General features: G+C 43.3%; 1 protein-coding gene across 1 annotated transcript; it reads left to right on the top strand.

The window, feature by feature from the left end:
- Positions 1-347: 347 nt before the first annotated feature.
- On the top strand, positions 348-18,593 carry LOC142371861 (NLR family CARD domain-containing protein 3-like). The gene is made up of 11 exons (XM_075454604.1): positions 348-747; positions 832-987; positions 1,236-1,343; positions 10,755-10,880; positions 12,936-13,014; positions 13,177-13,384; positions 13,528-15,304; positions 15,586-15,759; positions 15,901-16,074; positions 16,535-16,581; positions 16,708-18,593. The coding sequence occupies exons 1-11, from the start codon at positions 680-682 to the stop codon at positions 17,283-17,285; spliced, it is 3,495 nt and encodes a 1,164-aa protein (XP_075310719.1). The 5' UTR covers positions 348-679; the 3' UTR covers positions 17,286-18,593.
- Positions 18,594-21,926: the final 3,333 nt, after the last annotated feature.

The raw sequence follows: 21,926 nt of genomic DNA, 5'->3' as shown, positions 1-21,926 counted from the left end.
TGTCGTCTGCACCTTTAAAGTCAGAAAGAGCAGCTTCCTGTCAGACCTTTCAGAATAAAATGAGCTGAATGTCAGTTATGAAGCTGTGATGCAGCAGATATTTAACTTGTTTAGTCTGATGATGATGTTCAGAGTTCATTGTGGTTCAGTCAGACTTTACATTCAGACTAAAATAATTCTATAACATCATCCTTTATTTTCTGTTGTTGACCTTTTTTTCAAACGTTTCTTTTGATTTAATTTCAGCTTCTTTTTCTCAGTATTTAGACTTATGATCAGCTTTATTAAAAGCCTCACACAGCTCAGATCTAACATCTGTCTCTGTTTGTATTTGCTGTTAAAAAGTCCTCTGAAAACTAAACTGACAGAATCCTTCATCATCGTCATCGGGATCATGAGGTGTGTGCTGGGCTGTAGCTCCATGCCTCCCTCTAGTGGACAGGTGGTGGAAGTACAGCAGCTGATGGCAGCTTCCTCTGCCTCAGCACTCCTGTCTGACTGCATTCAGCTGACACTGATATGAAACAGAGAATCAGAGCCAATCAGAGGAGGAGCAGCTGATCTTTTTACAGCACAGATGATGGAAAAGAGGATGTGAGTTGATGTGCAGATGAATGATGTGTGTTTCCTCTGCAGATGAAGGTAGAAAGTGTGTGTGAGCTGATGTGACTTCAGCAGCATGGATCAGTGTGAGGACACTGAAACCTCTCTGTGTGGGGAACATGAGAGCCGGAGCAAAGCTCAGAGGTGAGGTGACCATCTCTAACTGTCCATGACTCTTCTCCATGTCAGAGCTCAGCACTCACATCACCAAACCGCCTTTATTCACAGGAACCAGCCTGGATCTGAACCTGAACCTGAACCTGAACCTGAACCTGAACCTGAACCTGAACCTGAACCTGAACCTGAACCCAGCTGTGTGTCCTTTAAGAGCGACTGGTCCAATCCTCGGTTCATTGATTTCCAACATGTTCCATCAGACAAACAGTAAGTAGCTGATTTATATAAAATCTATTATTTTATTGATATGTCAATCATTGATGTAATTTGGTGCATTTGTAATATTAATTGAATAAAAATTAAAAACAAAGTGTTTTCAGTTGATTTTATTTGTTTAATTTAATCACAGTTTAATATTGTAAAACAATATCTGTCACATTTTTACTGTTTAATCCAAACTGAATTTTACTGAACATCTAAATTTTAATTGAACAAGTGTTTTTCTTTCCTGTTAGCAGCTATCAGAGACCTGAACCTGAACCCAGCTGTGTGTCCATGCAGAGCGACAGGTCAAAGGATGATTTTATGAACTTTAAAGCAGACCAACATTCACGGCCTCAGAGGTGAGCTGTGTGTAAATGGTGTAACACTGTAAAATGTACCAGAGTCAGTTTGAACAGTTCTTATTCCAACTTGTGTTTAATGTGAGCTCTGATTCACATCCATTTCATGTTCACATGTGAAACTGTCAAAGTGGAAAGAACTGATGTTAAAATATGTCTATTTTAGGTTGTCAAATATTAATAATAATATATATTATATGGGACCTTTTTCTAAAATAAATGTCTTGAACAAAGTCAGCTGCTTTACAAACAGTCTAACTGAACAAAGTCAGCTGCTTTACAAACAGTCTAACATGAACAAAGTCAGCTGCTTTACAAACAGTCTAACATGAACAAAGTCACATGGATCAATAACATGAAGATGAACCTCAGCTCAGCCCCACCTGAGACCCAGAAACACATAAAACACCACAGCCGAGCATGATGGTGACACTGATGAGATTAATTAGCTGCATCATTGTTCATTGTTCTAGAATGCGCTGCTGAGGGTGGCAGCACGTTGGAGTAGCTCTGTACCTCACATTGAGATTTATTCTTTTTTCTAAATTTCATTCCTGTTTTTTCTTGGAAGAAATTGCATTTTTTGGACAACTGTTCCTTCCTGCCTTGGATGCTGTGCAGCTGGATTAATTTTTCCCAATACTTCTGTATATTTTACTTTTTTGTCATGATGCATCACCATAGCAACAAGGTGGTTTACAACAGGGAGCAGCTGATTAACATTGGAAAAGCAGAAATAATTCGACAACTGAAGCCAGAAATCCCACTGGAATTGAAAAGGAGGCGTCGTGGATGCAGAGCAGGAGCAAAGAGGAGAGAAAGAAAGAAGAAGTTCAAACCATCTCTGCCATCCGTCATCATGGGCAATGTAAGATCATTAGCTAACAAGTTGGATGAACTTCTAGCCTTGACAAGGACTCAGCAAGAATATCGGGAATGTAGCATTATGTGTTTTACTGAGACATGGCTGCAGGATCATATCCCCGACTCCAGCGTCTCTCTGCCGGGCTTCCTGACTGTACGAGCAGATCGAGATTTAAAGAGTAGCAGGAAAAGGAAAGGGGGTGGATTGGCAGTGCTTGTCAACAACAGATGGTGTCACCCAGGACATGTTACTGTGACGAGTCGTCTCTGCAGTCCTGACATTGAACTATTGGCAGTAGGTTTTCGTCCATATTATTTGCCAAGAGAGTTCACCAGTGTTGTTTTGGTGGCTGTTTACATTCCACCCTCAGCTGTTGCCGACACTGCATGTGATGTCATCAGTTCCGTTGTTGCTCAGATACAGACACAACACCCCAATTCTTTTGTGGCAATATCTGGTGATTTTAATCATGCCTCACTCTCTGCTACACTGCCAACTTTTCAACAGTTTGTCAGCTGCTCTACCAGAGAAAACAAGACATTGGATTTGTTTTACACAAATGTCAAGGATTCATACATTTCCAAATCAAGACCTCCCCTGGGTAAATCAGATCACAACCTTGTTTTTCTCTGTTCAGCATATAAACCCCTTGTCCAGAGACTACCTGTCACAAAAAGGACTGTTAGAAAGTGGTCACATGAAGCTGAAGAAGCCTTACAGGGTTGTTTTGATGCAACCGATTGGATTTCTCTTTGTAAGCCACATGGAGAGGACATTAATGCCGTGACTGAGTGTGTGACTGACTATATAAACTTCTGTGTGGACAACACCATCCCCACCAGAACAGTGAGATGCTTCCCTAATAACAAACCCTGGATCACCAGTGAGCTAAAGGAACTATTGAACAAGAAAAAAAGAGCCTTTAGGGAGCGAGACAGGGAGTTACTGAGGAGTATACAGAAGCAGCTCAAAGTCAAGATCAGAGAGAGCAAGGAGGTGTATAGAAAGAAGCTTGAGAGTAAACTGCAGAGGAACAATATCAGAGATGTGTGGTCAGGAATGAAGAAGATCACAGGCTTCAAGCAGAGGGAGGATCGGATGGATGGAAGTCTGGACAGAGCAAATGAGCTGAACACATTCTTCAACAGGTTCAGTTCAGGAACAAGCTCACCATCCTCCCCTCCTGTTCCCAGCCAAAGAGACATCCCACCCTCCTCTGACCCACAGCTTTCCTGTAACATCTCCACCTCCACCTCAGTCATGGATTCTTCTGCTTCCACTAGTTTGTCTTCAACCAAATCAGGAGATGCTGCTGTCCCCTTTGCCTCCCCCTCCCACTTTTCTGTTTCTAGAAGTCAGGTGAAGAGGCAGTTGGAGAGACTGAACCGGAACAAGGCTGCAGGTCCAGATGGTGTCAGCCCCCGAGTCCTGAAGGCCTGTGCAGAGCAGCTCTGTGGGATTCTGCAACACCTTTTCAACCTTAGCTTGACCCAAGAGAGGGTACCACTGTTGTGGAAGACATCCTGTCTGGTTCCGGTACCAAAGAAAACTCACCTTCAGACATCAATGACTACAGACCTGTTGCCCTGACATCCCACATCATGAAGGTCCTGGAGAGACTCCTGTTGACCCACCTGTGTAAGCAAACCAGCACATATCAGGACCCCCTGCAGTTTGCTTATCGCCATGGAGTTGGAGTTGAAGACTCTATCATACACCTGCTTCAACAAACCCACTGTCATCTGGACAAAGCAGGCAGCACTGTGAGGATCATGTTCTTTGATTTCTCCAGTGCATTTAACACAATCCAGCCTGATCTGCTTCATCTGAAACTCCAGAAGACTCAGGTGGAGTCCTCAACAATCACCTAGATTAATGACTACCTGACAAACAGACCACAGTTTGTCAGACTGAAGAATTGTGTGTCTAACCAGGTGATCAGCAGCACAGGAGCACCACAGGGGACTGTACTCTCACCATTCCTTTTCACTCTGTACACTTCAGACTTCCAGTGCAAGTCAGACTCCTGTCATCTACAGAAATATTCAGATGACTCTGCAGTGGTCGGGTGTATCAGAGATGGACAAGAAGCTGAGTACAGAGAGCTGGTGGACCGCTTTGTGGCATGGTGTGGGAACAATCATCTCATCTTGAATGTTAACAAAACAAAGGAGATGATTGTAGATTTCAGGAGAAACAGGGTCAGATCAAACCCTGTTTCCATCATGGGAGAAGAAGTGGAGGTGGTTGAGGAATATAAATACCTTGGTGTTCATGTGGACAACAGACTGGACTGGAGACACAACAGTGAAGCCATCTACAAGAAAGGACAGAGCAGACTGTACTTCTTGAGGAAGCTAAGGTCCTTCAAGGTTTGCAACAAGATGTTGCAGATCTTCTACAAGTCTGTTGTTGAGAGCGTCATTTCCTCTGGAGTCATCTGTTGGGGCAGCAGCATCAGAACCAGGGACCTAAAAAGACTCAACAACCTGATAAGGAAGGCTGGTTCTGTTCTGGGGACGACTGTGGAACCTCTGGAGACAATAATGCAAAGAAGGATTTTGCATAAAATCAAGAGAATTATGGACAACCCTGAACATCCTCTCCATGAGACTGTTATCGGAAAAGTCTCTTCAGTCAAAGGCTTCTTCAGTTTGGATGCAAAACGGACCGCTACAGGAAATCTTTCCTGCCCACAGCCATCAGCATCTATAATAACTCTTTTGATTTTTTTTTTTCAACTTAAATTTTTATTGGGAGGATTTTCACAACATTCACAAAAAGTTCTCCTCTAGAATTTTGGACATAATAAAATACCACATGCCCACGCAGTGAAATTCCCATATAAAAGATTATAATCACAGCAATGAAACCAACGAACAAAAAAGCATAATAAAAAGAAAAAAAAAAAAAAAAAAAAGAAAGAAATTTAAAAAAAACTACAGAACAAAAACCAAACAAAACAAGATACACACACCATAAGCAGATGCATAATAGGTCTTGTCCAACCACTATATACACCATCTTGCTGTAAGCAATATATGAAATAGTCCCACCTAGAAACCCCATCATCAAGAAGCACAGTTCTCCCCCTCAATAACTTTCAACCATGGAGCCCACCGTTCCTGGAATTGTTCCTCCTGTAGTCTTAATTGAAATGTTATCTTCTCCATTGTGTATATTCCCCTAACTATGTCCAGCCAGGTTTCATATCTTGGTGGTTCCACCTTAAGCCAACTAAGGGTTATTGCCTTCTTAGCTGCAACAAGAAGAATATGTAACAAGTATATTCTCTTTTTGCTCATTGTCTCAGTCTGAACTGCGCCCAGAATGGCCAAGAGCGGACCCCTCACTATTGTACAGCTGAAAATGTTATCTATAGAGTCAAATATCTCCCTCCAGAAATCATTTAAGACAGGGCAGCTCCAGAATATGTGAAGGTGGTTGGCACATTGTTCCCCACATGCTCTCCAACAGGCCCCTGACTGGTTTGGATTAAATTTGGAGAGGATATGGGGTGTTCTAAAGAACTTATGAACTATTTTCCATTGGAACTCTCTCCAAATATTGGCATTAGTGACTTTATGTATTTGCAAAGAGATAGTCTCCCAAATGTCTTCCATGATTAACATACCAAACTCTTTTTCCCATTTTTCTTTGACAAGGAGGTTATTTGCCTGATCCATACTGGAAAATATTTTGTATAAAATAGAGATAGGCTTTACTATACTTCCTTGTGTTTGAACTTTTGCCAGGTATTTCTCTATGCTAATATCAGCTCTATGTATCTTATCCCAGTCGGGATGTTTTGTCAGAAAACTTCTAATTTGAAGATATCGAAAAAAGTCTATTTTAGGTATGTTAAACTCTTCCACTAATTCTTCAAATGATTTCAGCTCTGTGACTCCAAGAAGCTGATGTACAAAGTTAAGATTTAGGTGTTTCCACCTTTTGTATCCTGAGTCTAGCTTGAGAGGAATGAAATCTTTAAGATGGGCAATGCTGGAAAGACCTGATGTTACAGGGAGACCATACAATTTTTGCACTTCCCTCCAGGCTTTAAGTGTAGTTTTGGACCATCTACTGAGTGAATCATCAATGTCCTTGTTACTTGTAAAAGGTGTTACTGATAATTTCATTGAAGAGCAGGAATTCTTCTCAATCTCTAGCCATCTGGTGTCTGTCTTGTCTGCTATCCATACAATTAAGGCCCTCAATTGACAGGCCCACCAGTATTTTTTCAGGTTGGGCAAGCCCCAACCTCCCTGGGTTTTAGGCAGTTGTAACAATTTATATCTGACTCTTGGCCTTTTCCCTTGCCAGATAAATCTGGAAATGAGACGATCTAAGGTGGTAAATGTTTTATTTGGGAGTACAAGAGGCAGGGCTTGGAAAAGAAATAAAAGTTTTGGAAGTACATTCATCCTTATACACTCTATTCTACCAGATAGAGAAAGAGGGAGTACACTCCATCTGTCTAGGTCAGCAGATATTTTATTTATCAATTTACTAAAGTTCCGAAATCCGAAACCAAACTTTTCCAACGTTTTGAATAGGAAAGGCCATGAGACACGGTCAAATGCTTTCTGTGCGTCTACTGCTAATGCCATGCAAGGATGTTGACTTCTTTTAGTTTGTTCCATAACATTTAGAAGTCTCCTGATGTTATCTGGTAGGTAACGACCACTAATGAATCCTGTCTGATCGGGGTTGATTAGGTCAGTAATGGCCGTTCCAACTCTTTTAGCGAGAATAGAGGTCAAAATTTTGCAGTCTGTGTTCAATAATGCAATTGGTCTGTATGAAGCGCAGAGGGTAGGGTCCTTACGCTCCTTAAGCATCACTGAAATTATTGCTTCCTTCCAAGTTGAAGGTAGCTCCCTCTTCTTAAGGGCATAAGAGAATACCCTTTCTAGAATAGGACTGATAAGATCTACAAACGTCTTATAAAATTCATTACTATACCCATCTGTACCTGGGCTTTTGTTGTTTTTCAAATTACGAATTGCCTCCTCTATTTCTTGTTTTGTTATGGGTTTATCTATATTTTCAGATGTATTTTCGTCTAATTTTGGGAGTTGTATATTTAAATATGCATTTATTAAATCTGGATTACTATCTGTATCTTTATCTGAGTACAGGTCTTTGTAGAATTCAGCAAAAGCATCTGCGATTTCATTTGGTGTATGAACAAACGTGTTATCTGGAGTATTATTTTTAATTTTTTGGACAGTGGTGCTGCTACATTTCTTCCTCAACTGTGATGCCAATAGACGGCTTGCTCTGTTGCCATGCTCGTAGTATTTCTGCTTTAAATACCTTAAATTTCTTTCAACTTTTCCTGACAATAGATTTTCCAACTCTTGTTTTACTCGCTTGAGCTTATTAAGATTACCAATGGATGTGGTTATCTTGTGTTGTCTTTCAAGTTCCTTTATTTGTTTTTCAAGATCTTTTTGCTTAGATATTCTTTCCCTCTTTAAGCGTGACGCAAACTGTATTATCTTCCCTCTGAGCACCGCTTTTGCAGCTTCCCACAGTATGATCGGCGAGGTATCATCTCGATCATTGAATTGCAGATATGTTGCAAATTCTTGTCTCACATAATCCCGAAATGCTGATATGCCTATCAAGGAGGTATTAAGCCTCCATCTGCTGGACATTTTCACCCTTCCTATGTTCCAGGTCAAAGAAATTGGTGCGTGATCTGACAGAGTTATGTTGTGAATTTGACAATCTGTTATTCTATATAGTTCAGTCTTTGGTGTAAAAAAGTAGTCTATTCTAGAATATGATAGGTGAGGATGAGAATAGAATGTGTAATCTCTAGTTTTAGGGTTCAAATGCCTCCACACATCAATAAGACCAAGCTCTTCACATCTATTTTGAAGTGCTCTACTCCTTGTTGATGAATGTGGTAGGGGTTGGGTAGAACTTCTATCTAGTAGGGGATCTAAAACCAGATTAAAATCTCCCCCGACCAACAGAACACCGTTCGCTTTATCCAAGACCAAGTCAAATATGTTCTTGGTAAAATGTGGACAGTTTTCGTTTGGCGCATACACATTTAACAAAGACAAGGCAACCCCATCAACCGATCCATTTACTAGGACATAGCGCCCTTCTTTATCCCTGTAATAGGAATCTATACAGAAATTAAAGGATCTGTTTATCAGAACCGCAACACCTTTTTTTCGCCCTGATGGGTGTGATGAATTATATACTTGTGATGCCCATGATTTATTTATTTTTTCATGTTCTGCTTTGGATAAGTGGGTCTCCTGAAGGAAGGCGATGTCACACTTCATTTGTTTAAGTTGGTTTAAGATTTTTTTTCTTTTGATGGGATTATGCAGCCCCTTAACGTTATATGAGACTACTTTACAGCTACACATGTTCGATTATAGTGGTGATAATGTAGTTGAATCCATACCTTGACAACATATATTATGGACTTAAGACCCCATGGTGTGTGTAAGACAAAAAATAATAAACAATTAAAATAACTATATACAATGATTAGAAACAAAGAACAGAAACTTCCACTCAGTGGCCCACATTCTAATGAGCCTACCCTGCCAGCCCCATAACTATTAGGAGCAATGGCAGAGTAAAAAAGGAGTGTCCAGACCATCCAAGTCTGGGCCAGAGCTGTCCGATGTTGAGACAGCAACGCAGGCATATCGATGACACGAATTCCCTGCGCCTATTTCCCCCTGCACCCCCCAGAACCCCCACCCCTTATGTTTTAATTATTTAGAAATTATGGTCATATACCATGAGCAGCATGGACACAATAACAGAGAGTTTGAAACATATTCCACTTGGATTTTTACAGTAAAGAACAAAAAAGGTTTAAATAAAATAGAGATACCATGACCCTCAAACCTATTGGTAATGGGTATAACTGTTTAGAACGTATCAGGGCCATACAAAACAAACAAAAGCTATTGACCATCTCACTTATCTGTTTGAAACCATTTAAGACCAAAAAGTAATTTAAGATAGAAAAAAATATATAGAGAATAATGGGGGAAGAACATTGTCCATCCAGATCAAAATAAAAAAATAAAATAAAAAGTGTCCTTATTTTTCCCCTCACGACTCCCACAGTCAGATATTATTTCAGTCCAGAGTTTTCAAAAGATTGGCAGAATGCAATAGCTCGCCATACTCACTTTCTGTCGGAGAGTGATCGAATATCTCTCACCAAGGCCCGCGAAATGGTGTCTTTATCTTGGTTGTGTCGAGTAGACCAGCCCAGCTGATGCAGCTCTCTGTCCATCAATTCTGCTTCAGACAGTGTCGCGTTGATCCCCAAGTGTTTCAGTTGGTCCGCGGCCTCCCATGCTGAGTTGAACGTCTTCTCTCCCTCCTCCAGATAGACACGTAACGTCGCTGGATATCCAGATCTGAACTTAATGCTGCGTTCTTTTAACTGCCGTTTGATCTCAGCATACTCCACACGCCGTCTTTGAACTGTCGCCGAGTAATCGTTGTCCATCCTGATCTGAGAGCCCTCGTACTCCACGTTCTTCATATTCCAACATTTGAACAGGATACGCTGCTTAGTTTGGAAGTGAAGGAACTTCACTATGATCGATCTCGGGGCTTTTGACTTAGACTTTGAGACGAGGGATCTGTGAGCACGCTCTATGCCCAAGTCTTCCTCTGCAGGCAAACCGAGAGCAGTCTTCAGTAATTTCTCTGTGAACTCGCACATATTTGCGCTGCCCTCCGTCTCCTCTTTCACACCATATATCCGCAAATTCGACCTCCTTGCGCGGTTTTCGATATCTTCACAGTGTGCTTCTAGATGGTGTTGTTTGCGCAACGTGTATGCTAAGAGCTTTTCGGATCGAATGCCTCGGTCTTCCAAGTCACTCACTCTTTGCTCTGCCTCGTCCATTCTCTGTCCACATGCCTTTAGTTGTTCCCTTACGTCCCCAATCGTTTCTCCAAATTTGTCCAATCTTTCCGAAATGTCCCTTCTCATGTGTTTCATTTCAGCTAGCACTTCAGCCAGTAAATCACCAGAGTCACCTGTTGCTTTAGCTTGGGTGCTAACTTTTGAGTTCGCTGAAGCTTTGTTTGAAGTCTCTGTCTTGCGTCCCGTTCCACTCATATTGATCACGCCCTTGGTATTACATATATATAAGACGAAATTGGTAAAATATCAGTCAAATTAGTTCATTATTATAAGTTTAGGGGTCCATGGGGTTGGCAGCCTGATCACGGTGCAGCCATCAGCCAGGGGGCGGAAACGGAAGCCCATAACTCTTTGATTTAATTGAGCTACATCAACATTTAATTTCCCTCTGGGATAAATAAAGTATTTTTGAATTGAATTGAATTGAATTGAATCATGTGTGTAAAGTGATGTTTACTTTATATTTACTTGTAGCTCTTTCTTGAAACAAAGTTTTCAGTTTATTTATTCAAAATATATAACTTTCTGTCACATTTTTACTTTTTAATCCAAACTGAATTTTACTGAAAATGTAAATATAAATTTAAAAAGTGTTTTTTTTTTTTTTTTTTATGAGGATCCTACGGAGACACAAACCTGAACCTGAACCTGAACCTGAACCCAGCTGTGTGTCCATGCAGAGCGACAGGTCAAAGGATGATTTTATGAACTTTAAATCAGACCAACGTTCACGGCCTCAGAGGTGAGCTGTGTGTAAATGGTGTAACACTGTAAAATGTAAAAGAGTCAGTTTGAACAGTTCTTATTCCAACTTGTGTTTAATGTGAGCTCCGATTCTTTTATCAGACTGTCAGTCAGTAGTTTTCAGTCTTCAGTCGAGGCTGCATCATACTTTTACCAACATTCACTTTCAGCCAAATCTTAAAACTATATTAAATGTGTTTGATAACTTTGTACAAGTTCTTTCAGGTTCCCAGCGAAGTCACAAGATGCCTATAGAGACAATTTGCACGATTCTGGCTTAAAGTGTGACGAAGAACTGATCTTGTTGAAAAGTGACCAAAAGTGACCTATGGAACCACCTTGCCCCCTAGTGGTCTGTAGTGTTGAATAGTTAAATTAATAATCTGGCCGCCCACCAGACCACCGTCTCCTGAATTGTGTTGCCTCCAGTTGGAACGGCTTCGAGCCCCTCCCTCCCACCCTCAGACTCTTGGGTCGTCTGGGATCCGCCCCTTGAGGGGGGGGGGCTCTGTCACGCCATGGGACTCATGCTTTTAGTTTTATGTTTTAGGTTATGTTTTGATTTTCAGTTAATGTCTTGGTTTTGAGTTTTGATCAGTTTTAAGTTGTTTTTCCCCTCACTTCCCATGCTTGTTAATTAGTTAATTCCCCTCACCTGTCCAGTTTCACCAGCTGCACCTTGTCATCAATAGGACTCCCTATTTAGTGTCCTGCCTCCCCTGTCAGTGTGTTGGATCGTTTCGTTGCCTTCGTGCCTTAAATGTGTTACCTGTTTTACCCATGTTCCTCGTCACCTGCCAAGTTAAGTATTTATTTATCGATGCCATGTTAAGTCATTTGTTTTGTTTTCCAAGTATTTATTCAGTTTCTGAATCCGGCTCAGCCGGGCTTTTTGTTCTTTGTTTTTGCTTAAATAAACCCAGTTTTCTTTTGTAAGTTCCTTGTCCTACCTTCCCCACACCCACGTGACACCTTTGATGGATCAAGAGATAGGGATTCAGTATGGATGCGGATGATTGTGTCAAATGCAGCCGATAAATTGGGCAGGATTAGTACTGATGACTTAGCTGTCGCTCTGGCTTCTATTAAGTCTTCTGTCACAGCCAACAGAGCCTTTTCAGTGGATTGGACACTTTTAAACCCAGATTAGTTTGGGTCAAGGAGGTTGTTTTGTAAGAGGTAATCAGTGACCTGCTACATTAGAGCTCATTTTACACTGTTACATTTCTGGATGCAGCCGTGGACCGTGTTGAGTGGAAATGATTCTCCCAGCTCCTCCTGAGCCCATGTGGCTGTATGGATCATGGTGGCATGATGACGGTTTCTCAAGCAGTGCTGCCTGAGGGCTCCAAGCTCATCCAACAGTGCTTTCTGTCCTTGGCCTTTCCACACTGAGATTTCCCCAGACCCCCTGAATCTTTTTACAATATTCTGCTCTGTAGATGCTGAAAGACCAAAGTTCTTTACAGTCTGACTCTGAGGAACATTTGCTGAACTTTTTGATGATTCTCTGATGGAGTTTGGCCCAAAGCGGTGAGCCTCGACCCATCCTTGTTGGAGAAACTGAACCTTTGGTGGATTCTGCTGTTATACCCAATCCTGACACCCTCACCTGTCAGCAGGTAACCTGCTGGTTGGAGAAGCTTCCAGAACGCTGTTCCTGTAGATTCTGTAAACTTTCTGTCTTTCTGTGACTCCAGAACAACTTTCACTGAATGTTGCTGCAGCAGGTTCTACATTTGGTTCTGTTTCCTAAATACAAAGAAGTTGGTCAGTGAAGACTCTGAAATAATTTTGTCTGTTCACACAGTTCTGTGTCCCTTCCTCCTCACACTGCTTCATCTGACATCAGCTTCCTCCCACTGTTAGAAACACACTGAGCTCTTATCTTCTGGAACACAGATGCTGATGATGTGCAGCTTCAGAGTTAATCAGCTGCTTTATGGCTGCGTTCACTGCTCACATCCACACATCCCTTCATGGAGCTTCACCTTGTGTTGCTCTCTGTGTGGACAGACACAATGTGAGCTCATTCTTCATGATTCCTCCACAGAGTGGACCAGCAGAGCTCAGAGGGTCCCAGTGGTCCGTCTGCCCAGCAGCATCAAACACAGCTGGACTCCATATTTATGGTCTGTACATGTACAACAACTACTTTTCCATCTGTTCTGCTCACAGCCATCTCCATGCTGCACTCTGTAGGCCAGTGGGTTGTCAGTGTGTCCAACATGGATCTGATGTTTGGCTCCATGGTTTCAGTCTGATCGGCTCATTTATATAGTTTTCTGTTGCAGCTGCTGGAGGACAACATGCTCACTTTTGTGAAGGAGGAGCTGAAGAAGATGCAGAAGGCTCTGAGCCCAGATTACCCAGAATGCTTAGAGAGTCAGAGGGAGGGTGAGGATGAAGAGCAGAGGAGCAGCAGAGAGGCATTAGTGAAGATCACAGTTCACTTCCTGAGGAGAATGAAGCAGGAGGAGCTGGCTGACCGTCTGCAGAGCAGTAAGAGGATTTCTCTAAAGGTTTAACCTGCTGGATAAATGACACATTTACTGATGTCTCAGCACACAGAACAGCAGATGTTCAGATACTCTTTACAGGGTTAAAATGTCTGTTTACTGATGTTATTTCTTGTCTTCATTCAGAACTTTGTAGACGTAAAGTTAAATGTGCTCTGAAGAAGAAGTTCCAGTGTGTGTTTGAGGGGATTCCTAAAGCAGGAAAGCCAACCCTTCTGAATCAGATCTACACAGAGCTCTACATCACAGAGGGAGGGAGCGGAGAGGTCAATGATGAACATGAGGTCAGACAGATTGAAGCAGCATCCAGGAAAGCAGGCAGAGCAGAAACATCCATCAGACAAGAAGACATCTTTAAAGGCCCACCTGGAAGAGATGAACCAATCAGAACAGTGATGACAAAGGGAGTGGCTGGCATTGGGAAAACAGTCTTAACACAGAAGTTCACTCTGGACTGGGCTGAAGGCAAAGCCAACCAGGACATCCACTTCATGTTCCCATTCACTTTCAGAGAGCTGAATGTGCTGAAAGAGAGAAAGTTCAGCTTGGTGGAGCTTGTTCATCACTTCTTTACTGAGACCAAAGCAGCAGGAATCTGCAGCTTTGAACAGTTCCAGGTTGTGTTCATCTTTGACGGTCTGGATGAGTGTCGACTTCCTCTGGACTTCCACAGCAAGGAGCCCCTGACTGATGCTACAGAGCCCACCTCAGTGGATGTGCTGCTGACAAACCTCATCAGGGGGGAGCTGCTTCCCTCTGCTCGCCTCTGGATAACCACACGACCTGCAGCAGCCAATCAGATCCCTGCTGGCTGTGTTGGCATGGTGACAGAGGTCAGAGGGTTCACTGACCCACAGAAGGAGGAGTACTTCAGGAAGAGGTTCAGAGATGAGGAGCAGGCCAGCAGGATCATCTCCCACATCCAGACATCCCGAAGCCTCCACATCATGTGCCACATCCCGGTCTTCTGCTGGATCACTGCTACAGTTCTGGAGGATGTGTTGGACACCAGAGAGGGAGCAGAGCTGCCCAGCACCCTGACTGAGATGTACATCCACTTCCTGGTGGTTCAGGCCAAAGTGAAGAAGCTCAAGTATGATGGAGGAGCTGAGACAGATCCACACTGGAGTCCAGAGAGCAGGAAGATGATTGAGTCTCTGGGAAAACTGGCTTTTGAGCAGCTGCAGAAAGGAAACCTGATCTTCTATGAATCAGACCTGACAGAGTGTGGCATCGATATCTCAGCAGCCTCAGTGTACTCAGGAGTGTTCACACAGATCTTTAGAGAGGAGAGAGGGCTGGACCAGGAGAAGGTGTTCTGCTTCATCCATCTGAGTGTTCAGGAGTTTCTGGCTGCTCTTCATGTGCATCTGACCTTCAGCAACTCTGGACTCAACCTGATGGGAGAACAACCAAAGTCTAAGAAGTCTAAAACACTGAAAAAGACTCTCTTCCATCAGAGTGCTGTGAACAAGGCCTTAGAGAGTCCAAATGGACACCTGGACCTGTTCCTCCGCTTCCTCCTGGGTCTTTCCCTGCAGACCAATCAGAGGCTCCTACGAGGCCTGCTGACACAGACAGGAAGTAGCTCACAGACCAATCAGGAAACAGTCGATTACATCAAGAAGAAGATCAGTGAGAATCTGTCTGCAGAGAGAAGCATCAATCTGTTCCACTGTCTGAATGAACTGAATGATCGTTCTCTGGTGGAGCAGATCCAACAGGCCCTGAGTTCAGGACGTCTCTCCACAGATAAACTGTCTCCTGCTCAGTGGTCAGCTCTGGGCTTCATCTTACTGTCATCAGGAAAACATCTGGATGTGTTTGAGCTGAAGAAATACTCTGCTTCAGAGGAGGCTCTTCTGAGGCTGCTGCCAGTGGTCAAAGCCTCCAACAAAGCTGTGTGAGTACAGAGATAAATATGTTTTAAATGCTCTGTTTAAGTGTTAAAAGGAGAGAAAATAACTGAGTTATTTCTCAGATAATTTCAGTTTGTAGATAACACAGATTCACAGCAAACAGTTCCATCAGATCAGTTTACATCAAGAGGAAAGAAACACGCTGCAAGAATATGGCAACACTTTATAATATATAATTAGGATAAATGTCATTAATTCAACCATCTTTAACTTGAATAATGAATAACTACATAACTTAATTCTCTTCCTGTTATTCCCTCCTCAGACTGAGCGGCTGTAACCTCTCAGAGAGAAGCTGTGCAGCTCTGTCCTCAGCTCTCAGCTCCCAGTCCTCCAGCCTGACAGAACTGGACCTGAGTAACAACAACCTGCAGGATTCAGGGCTGAAGCAGCTGTCTGTTGGACTGCAGAGTCCAAACTGTGACCTGGAAGCTCTCAGGTCAGGATTCATTCAACTGTTCAGCTGCTGATCATTTTAATTCTGCTTCACAGTCATGGATGAACAGCAGACCTGTTCAGGATGGTGTCTGCTGTTGGAGTCTTTTCTCTCAGTTTCTGCCATTTGTGTTGTTTCCTGCAGCCTGTCAGGCTGTCTGATCACAGAGGAAGGCTGTGCTTCTCTGGTCTCAGCTCTGACCTCCAACCCCTCCCATCTGAGAGAGCTGGACCTGAGCTACAACCATCCAGGAGACTCAGCAGTGAAGCAGCTCTCAGCTGGACTGGAGGATCCACAGTGGAGGCTGGACACTCTCAGGTAAGGAGAGCTCTGCTGCTTTAATCATTTCCCTTCTAACCGGCTCATGAGCTGGTTAGAAGTGATGCCGAGCAGCGAGGGAGGAGCAAACCTCTGTGAGGAGGAGGAGGAAATGTCTGCCAGCATTAGCCGGTGTCCCCTTAAAACAGCGTGGATCTGTCAGAATGATGGAGGTTTATCGTGTCATTCCTCAGATAAATGGGCCCCAAAGAAAACATACATACCAGCAACCATCTGCTGGTTAATGCTCAGCCTGTAAGGAAACATATTCAGCAGATTCAGAGACTTTATTCATCCAGTTAAAGGGACATTTCTGTGTTTGTGAAGTGGGGCTGTGTGAAGTCCTCATGAGCAGTCAGCATCTCTCTCAGTGTAGAACAAAGTGTGTGTGAGAGCCATGTAATGTCCATGTTTGATGCTGAAAGAGACGGTGCTGCTCTGACCCCCCTCCTCCTTTCAGGGTGGAGCCTGCTGGAGAACGATGGCTGACACCAGGTCTGAGGAAGTGTGAGTGTGTTCTTCATCTGATTCATGACATCCAGCCATCTTCACACTGTCACATCACTCATTGATCAAAGTGAACAGATGATAGATCAATAACTGCAGCTGGACTGTGTTTGTTCTCTCCATCAGATTCCTGTCAACTCACAATCGACACAAACACAGTGAACAGGAAACTGAAACTGTCTGACAACAACGGGAAGGTGACATATGTGAGAGAGGATCAGTCATATCCTGATCATCCAGACAGATTTGATAACTGGCCTCAGCTGCTGTGTAGCAATGTTCTGACTGGTCGCTGTTACTGGGAGGTCGAGTGGAGAGGAAGAGTTTATATATCAGTGAGTTACAGAGGAATCAGCAGGAGAGGAGACAGAGACTGTGTGTTTGGATACAATGATCAGTCCTGGAGTCTAAGGTGCTCTGATGGAGGTTACTCTGTTTATCACAATAACAGAGAAATATTTATCTCCTCCTCCTCCTCCTCCTCCTCCTCCTCCTCGTCCTCCTCCTCCTCCTCCTCCTCCTCTGTCGGTAACAGAGCAGCAGTGTATGTGGACCGTCCTGCTGGCACTCTGTCCTTCTACAGAGTCTCCTCTGACACACTGATCCACCTCCACACCTTCAGCACCACATTCACTGAAGAACCTCTGCATCCTGGATTTGGAGTCTGGTTCTGGTCATCTGTTTCCTCAGTGTCTCTGTGCTGAGTACACAGAGTGTCCTCCTGTCAGAGAATCCCTGCTGAACAGATAGTTCAGTCTGTTCATGTCTGTCTCTTTCACTCAGAAACACCTTTTCAGATTCATGGACTCAGTCAGTTTCTGTTTGAAACTCTTCTAAATGATTCCTTGGAAACTTCTTCCTCTTCCAGTCCTTTAAAGATGGAAGCTGCCATTCTTCCAGGATGTTGTTTTTCTGTGTGTTTCCAGTCAAAGCTTCACACTGAAATTTGCTTAAGAACTTCTTGTAGTTTTTCAACTAAGCTGTCCTTTGTCCTTGGCAAAAGGCAACAGTTTGGAGTTGAACCTTTTGTTGTTTGGAGGTCAGCCTCCACCTGGGGGAGAATGGGGCCAGCGGAGAATTTCCTATCAATAAAGTTATGAGTTACAAACAGAAGCAGCCAGGCGGGTTTTTCACTCCAACACGCTGCAAACTGTGGATTAACGAGATGGTTACAGTTGATTTATTACATTTTATTTTGTTAGGTTTTATTATTGTTTCATATATTTCTTTAAAAGTTATTAGTTGTGTTTTATTTGTTGCACATTATTTTTATTTGGTAATGTTTCATGTACTTAGAATGTATGGCAGAGATTATATAAATTATCAATCAATTTAGTTTGCTTTTTAAATCACTGTTTAGGGATTTCAGGGGGATATGTATGAGTGAATCAAAATCCACACCACATCCTGAATGAGGTTGGGATGTTCTCTGATAAGGTCAACAACAGAAGATGTTTGTGGAAATCTCAGACACAGTGGCAGCACACAGAGAAACTATTAAACAATACCCTTTAGACAATATCTATTGTCTTTGGGAAGTCCTTATATCCTGCTGTGTGACGTGTCTTTTCGGTTCTTGTTCCCCAAATTCCCCAAGAGTCTGTCCGTACAAATCCCACTACTCTGGTTTTTCTCCACAACATATATCTTGTGTTTCTCTGCAGTTCACTTCAGCTGAGAGCATTCAGTTGATGTCAGCTGCAGTTAGTTTGCTGCACATGTGACAAACTGTGAAATCAGAGAGGAATCACTGAGCTGCAATCAGCCCAGATGAATTCCAACCTGCTGACAGATCTTCACTGATTCTGCTGCAATGAGCAGAAGTTTGGTCAGCAGCTAGGGTTCATCCTGATGATGTGTGATTATAGACTGTATTATTGATTTCTCCTCTCAGATATTTGATATTTTACATCATTTTAAATCATTATTTTTAAAATTCAGTCTCACAATGTTTGACTTTGTTTTTGAAATGTTGAATTTTTAAAATCTTCAATAAAGATTTTCAAAAATCATTCTGATATTTTCTCTTAAATTAAATTTGTATTTAGTATCTGAACATTTAGACTTTTTAATGATTTTAGACTTTTTGATAAAATGTTTAATTATTTATCTAAAAACTTTACTTTTTTATGAAAATGTATCATTTTTATAAATTGTATCTCAGATGTTTTATCTTACATTTTTATTTCTTTGTGGATTGTTTATCATTTGAACATATTTTACTCTTTATCTCAACAGATGGATTCAGTTGTTACTTTTTATTAGAGGACGTTGAGTTTTAATGTATTTTTCTTCCAGAGTATTTGATACTTTTATAATTTAGATTTAATAGGATCCTGAGCTATTTAAACTTCTCCACTTGAGGCAGAGACTCATCACGGACCTGGAAGGTATGGTGCAGTATGAGGGCCAAAATTAAGACTATTGAGCACCCGGCGGTGGCTACATACTTGTCACAGAAGGCTATAACTATTCCGAAGCCAGCTGCTGATCTGATCAATGATAAGTCCGCACCGGTAACTGAGCGGCCGACGGTGGCCAATGAGAAAGAGAGTACTCGTTCTACTCATTGATCCTCAAAGGGAGATTACCAACTAATAAACCAATTATTGTATTTTACATCAGGTGGGTCACCAGTTTAGGCATGCTAGTTGTTGGCCTCTCCAACGCAAACACCAGCATCTCCTTGGTAACGGATAGCAAAGGGAGTATCATAAGTAACTGGAAACCTGCACATCTGGAAAGGCTCCATCAATGCTGAAAGGTATAAACAGACTATACAGGTATATATGTGGCGGTCCTCACTTCAGAGGGTTTTATCTTTGCAAAGGTCCTCAGAAACCCTGAAGTACCAACACTTGTGTGTGTGTTAGTGTGTCTAAGAGTCGGTCGGTGATGATCAGTCAGTGTTGTTGTCGGTGTCGGCCATAAACTATGGCACATATGAGACCGAGCTGGTGGTCCGAATCCCCGAGCACACACACTTCCAGAGCAGTCAGGTGACACAAACACACACTCAGAGCTGATCAGAACCGGGCCTCTCGGGTTGTGTTTACAGGAAACAAATGTCAGCCAAAAAGCCTTTTTCAGTAACCTTTTGGACTTCCGTAAATGCCCAGGACACAGAAGAATCACAGGAATAGGTTTAAAATATATAACAATTTTATTAGGTAGATAAAAGTATAAATTGTCCTCTAAAATAGCGTAAGCTAATAAGAAAGTGAAATAAAAGAAATTAAATTAAAACAGTCCAGTTTGTGACGCGAGTGGCCTTCCGTAGGCGCGCCAGTCGTGGAGGAGTGGGAAAGCCCGGCTGGTGACGTCGCCGCTCTGACGGCCGATGGCTGAGGGAATCCCTGATGACGTCAGTGGCTCGTCCAGGAAGCGGCCCAACCTCGGACAACAGAAGCAAGCGTCAGCGCAGAGCCAGCATACAGCGCAACCACGATAACAGAGGCAACAGTAAAGGAGGTGTCTTACGTCCCTTTAAGTGGTTGTTAGCGAGCGTTGTATGGAAGACAGGTCGGCGTCGGGTCCTCCAGGTCTGGTCAAGGCTCCAGTTGGAAGTCAGCCGTGTTGTACCACTCTGGTGCAGGCCACGGTCCTTCGGGCTCGCTCGTTCCGGTTCGTTTCGGTTCGTTTCGTTTCGTCTCGTCTCGTCTGGTCTCGTCCGGTCTCGTCCGGTTCTCCAGGTCCACCAGTGTCGGCTCGCCTCCTGCGTCCGATCCCCGCTGCCTGTTCTCTTTAGTAAGTCTGCAAACATCCTTTTTATACCAAACCCTCTCAATGTTCAAGCAACAGGATAGGTGGAGTCCTAATTGTCTGTGTAGCAGATCAGGTGTTGGCAATTGAGTCATTAGTGAGCCGCAGAGGAGACGGTATGTGGGTGGCAGTCAATTTAGAACATACGGTGCACTCATAACACAGCAAACAGTAACACAGCAACCAGTATATAAAAACACAGCAAACAGTGAATAAACCAGCAAACAAAATACCCCACCTCCAGCAGGCTGACACAAATGTGTGTTTATGTGCTAACAAGGTGCCAACAGGCTGGTGTGTGTTCAGAGGAAAGACAACCAGACGGTGGTGGTCACATGTGACCTCGGGAACCCCATGAGAGAAGGACACGCCGTGAGTGATTCTGAACTTCCTGTTCACGGTTTCTGAACTGTTGACGCTGTGGCCGTCTCTCAGTGTGCGTACCTGTCTCTGCTTGTGTTCTGAAACATCATCAGCCTAAGTACTGTTACAGTTCAAAGTACACAACAAGGCAGGTATGGTCGATGTGCTCGGATTTGATCTCGCTCCGCCAATTTTACCCAAGATGCTCGTGGGGGGGACTTGTATGGGCTTGTACCCTTAGAATGCACTGCGCTCCAGACGAAGGAAAGATGGCAGAGGAGAAAACGTGCAACTGATTTTCAAACTGACCGCATAAAGTTCCCTTCTCTAAAGTTTCTAATGGTCCGTGATGTTAAAGCTCTCCTCTCGGGACCTCTGAACCTCGCTGCTACCACCAGAGGAGGGAAGAAGAGGGAGAAGAGTTGTGTACCTGGAAGTGGAGCACAAACAGCCAGGGCGACACCACCATACCATGTTGAGGTAAAGGTGCCAAGGTGAAGGCTTGGACCATGAGTCATGGGACAGGGACCCTGAACCCGACCTCTGTGCACACCGTGGTGTCAAGTCTGGTATAGCATCTGTGCAGTCGTCCAGTGGATAGGGAGGCTTGCCAAGAAGTGGTTTAACCATGGGGCGCCACTCTTCAGATGACACCTATCCGTTTCCTCCTGGTGGTGGTGGCTGGCAACGGTCTTCTGTGGCCCACAAAAGAGGCCCTGATGGCGGTGAATGCCTGGGTGCTTCAGCATAGCCCACAATGAAGCTCTGCTAAGTGACCATGCCAAAACTGAGCATGTATTTACATCATAATTACCTTTTATAATTATACAGAAAGGGAATTGTGCAGTGTTGGTGGTTGTTTGGCCTCCCCAGTGATTAGACTGTCAACACCACAGGGTTACAAATGTGACATCATCAATCATGGCACAAAGGTTGTCTCTCAGAGAGACAAAGAGAGGATTTTATATTCGGCGGCCGTGGCTCAGTGGTTAGTCGGTCGTCCGAGGTTTGCGGACGATTGGCGGTTTGATTCCCACTCTCGCCACTCAAAAAGATTGGTGAAACTGACAGCTGGAGGGGTGTCATTCCACCTCCTTGTCACAGCTGAGGTGCCCTTGAACAAGGCACCATACCCTCATGCTCCCCAGCATGGTGGGGGGGTTAAAGATTGTACAGCAAGGGCTGTAACAAGATATTGAAATAAATTTTTGGGAAAAATT

Source organism: Odontesthes bonariensis, chromosome 21 (genome assembly GCF_027942865.1).
Source record: "Odontesthes bonariensis isolate fOdoBon6 chromosome 21, fOdoBon6.hap1, whole genome shotgun sequence".
Lineage (NCBI taxonomy): Eukaryota > Metazoa > Chordata > Actinopteri > Atheriniformes > Atherinopsidae > Odontesthes > Odontesthes bonariensis.
The sequence above is the reverse complement of the archived record's forward strand: the minus strand, read 5'-3'. Positions and strand labels throughout refer to the sequence as shown.

What these genes read in the sequence shown, in the direction of transcription:
- LOC142371861 (XM_075454604.1), top strand. Translation starts at nt 680, where the DNA reads ATGGATCAGTGTGAGGACACTGAAACCTCTCTGTGTGGGGAACATGAG. An exon ending in TGGAGGCTGGACACTCTCAG is followed by an intron (nt 16,075 to 16,534) that starts GTAAGGAGAGCT and finishes TCCTCCTTTCAG; the next exon opens with GGTGGAGCCTGCTGGAGAAC. An exon ending in GACACCAGGTCTGAGGAAGT is followed by an intron (nt 16,582 to 16,707) that starts GTGAGTGTGTTC and finishes TCTCTCCATCAG; the next exon opens with ATTCCTGTCAACTCACAATC.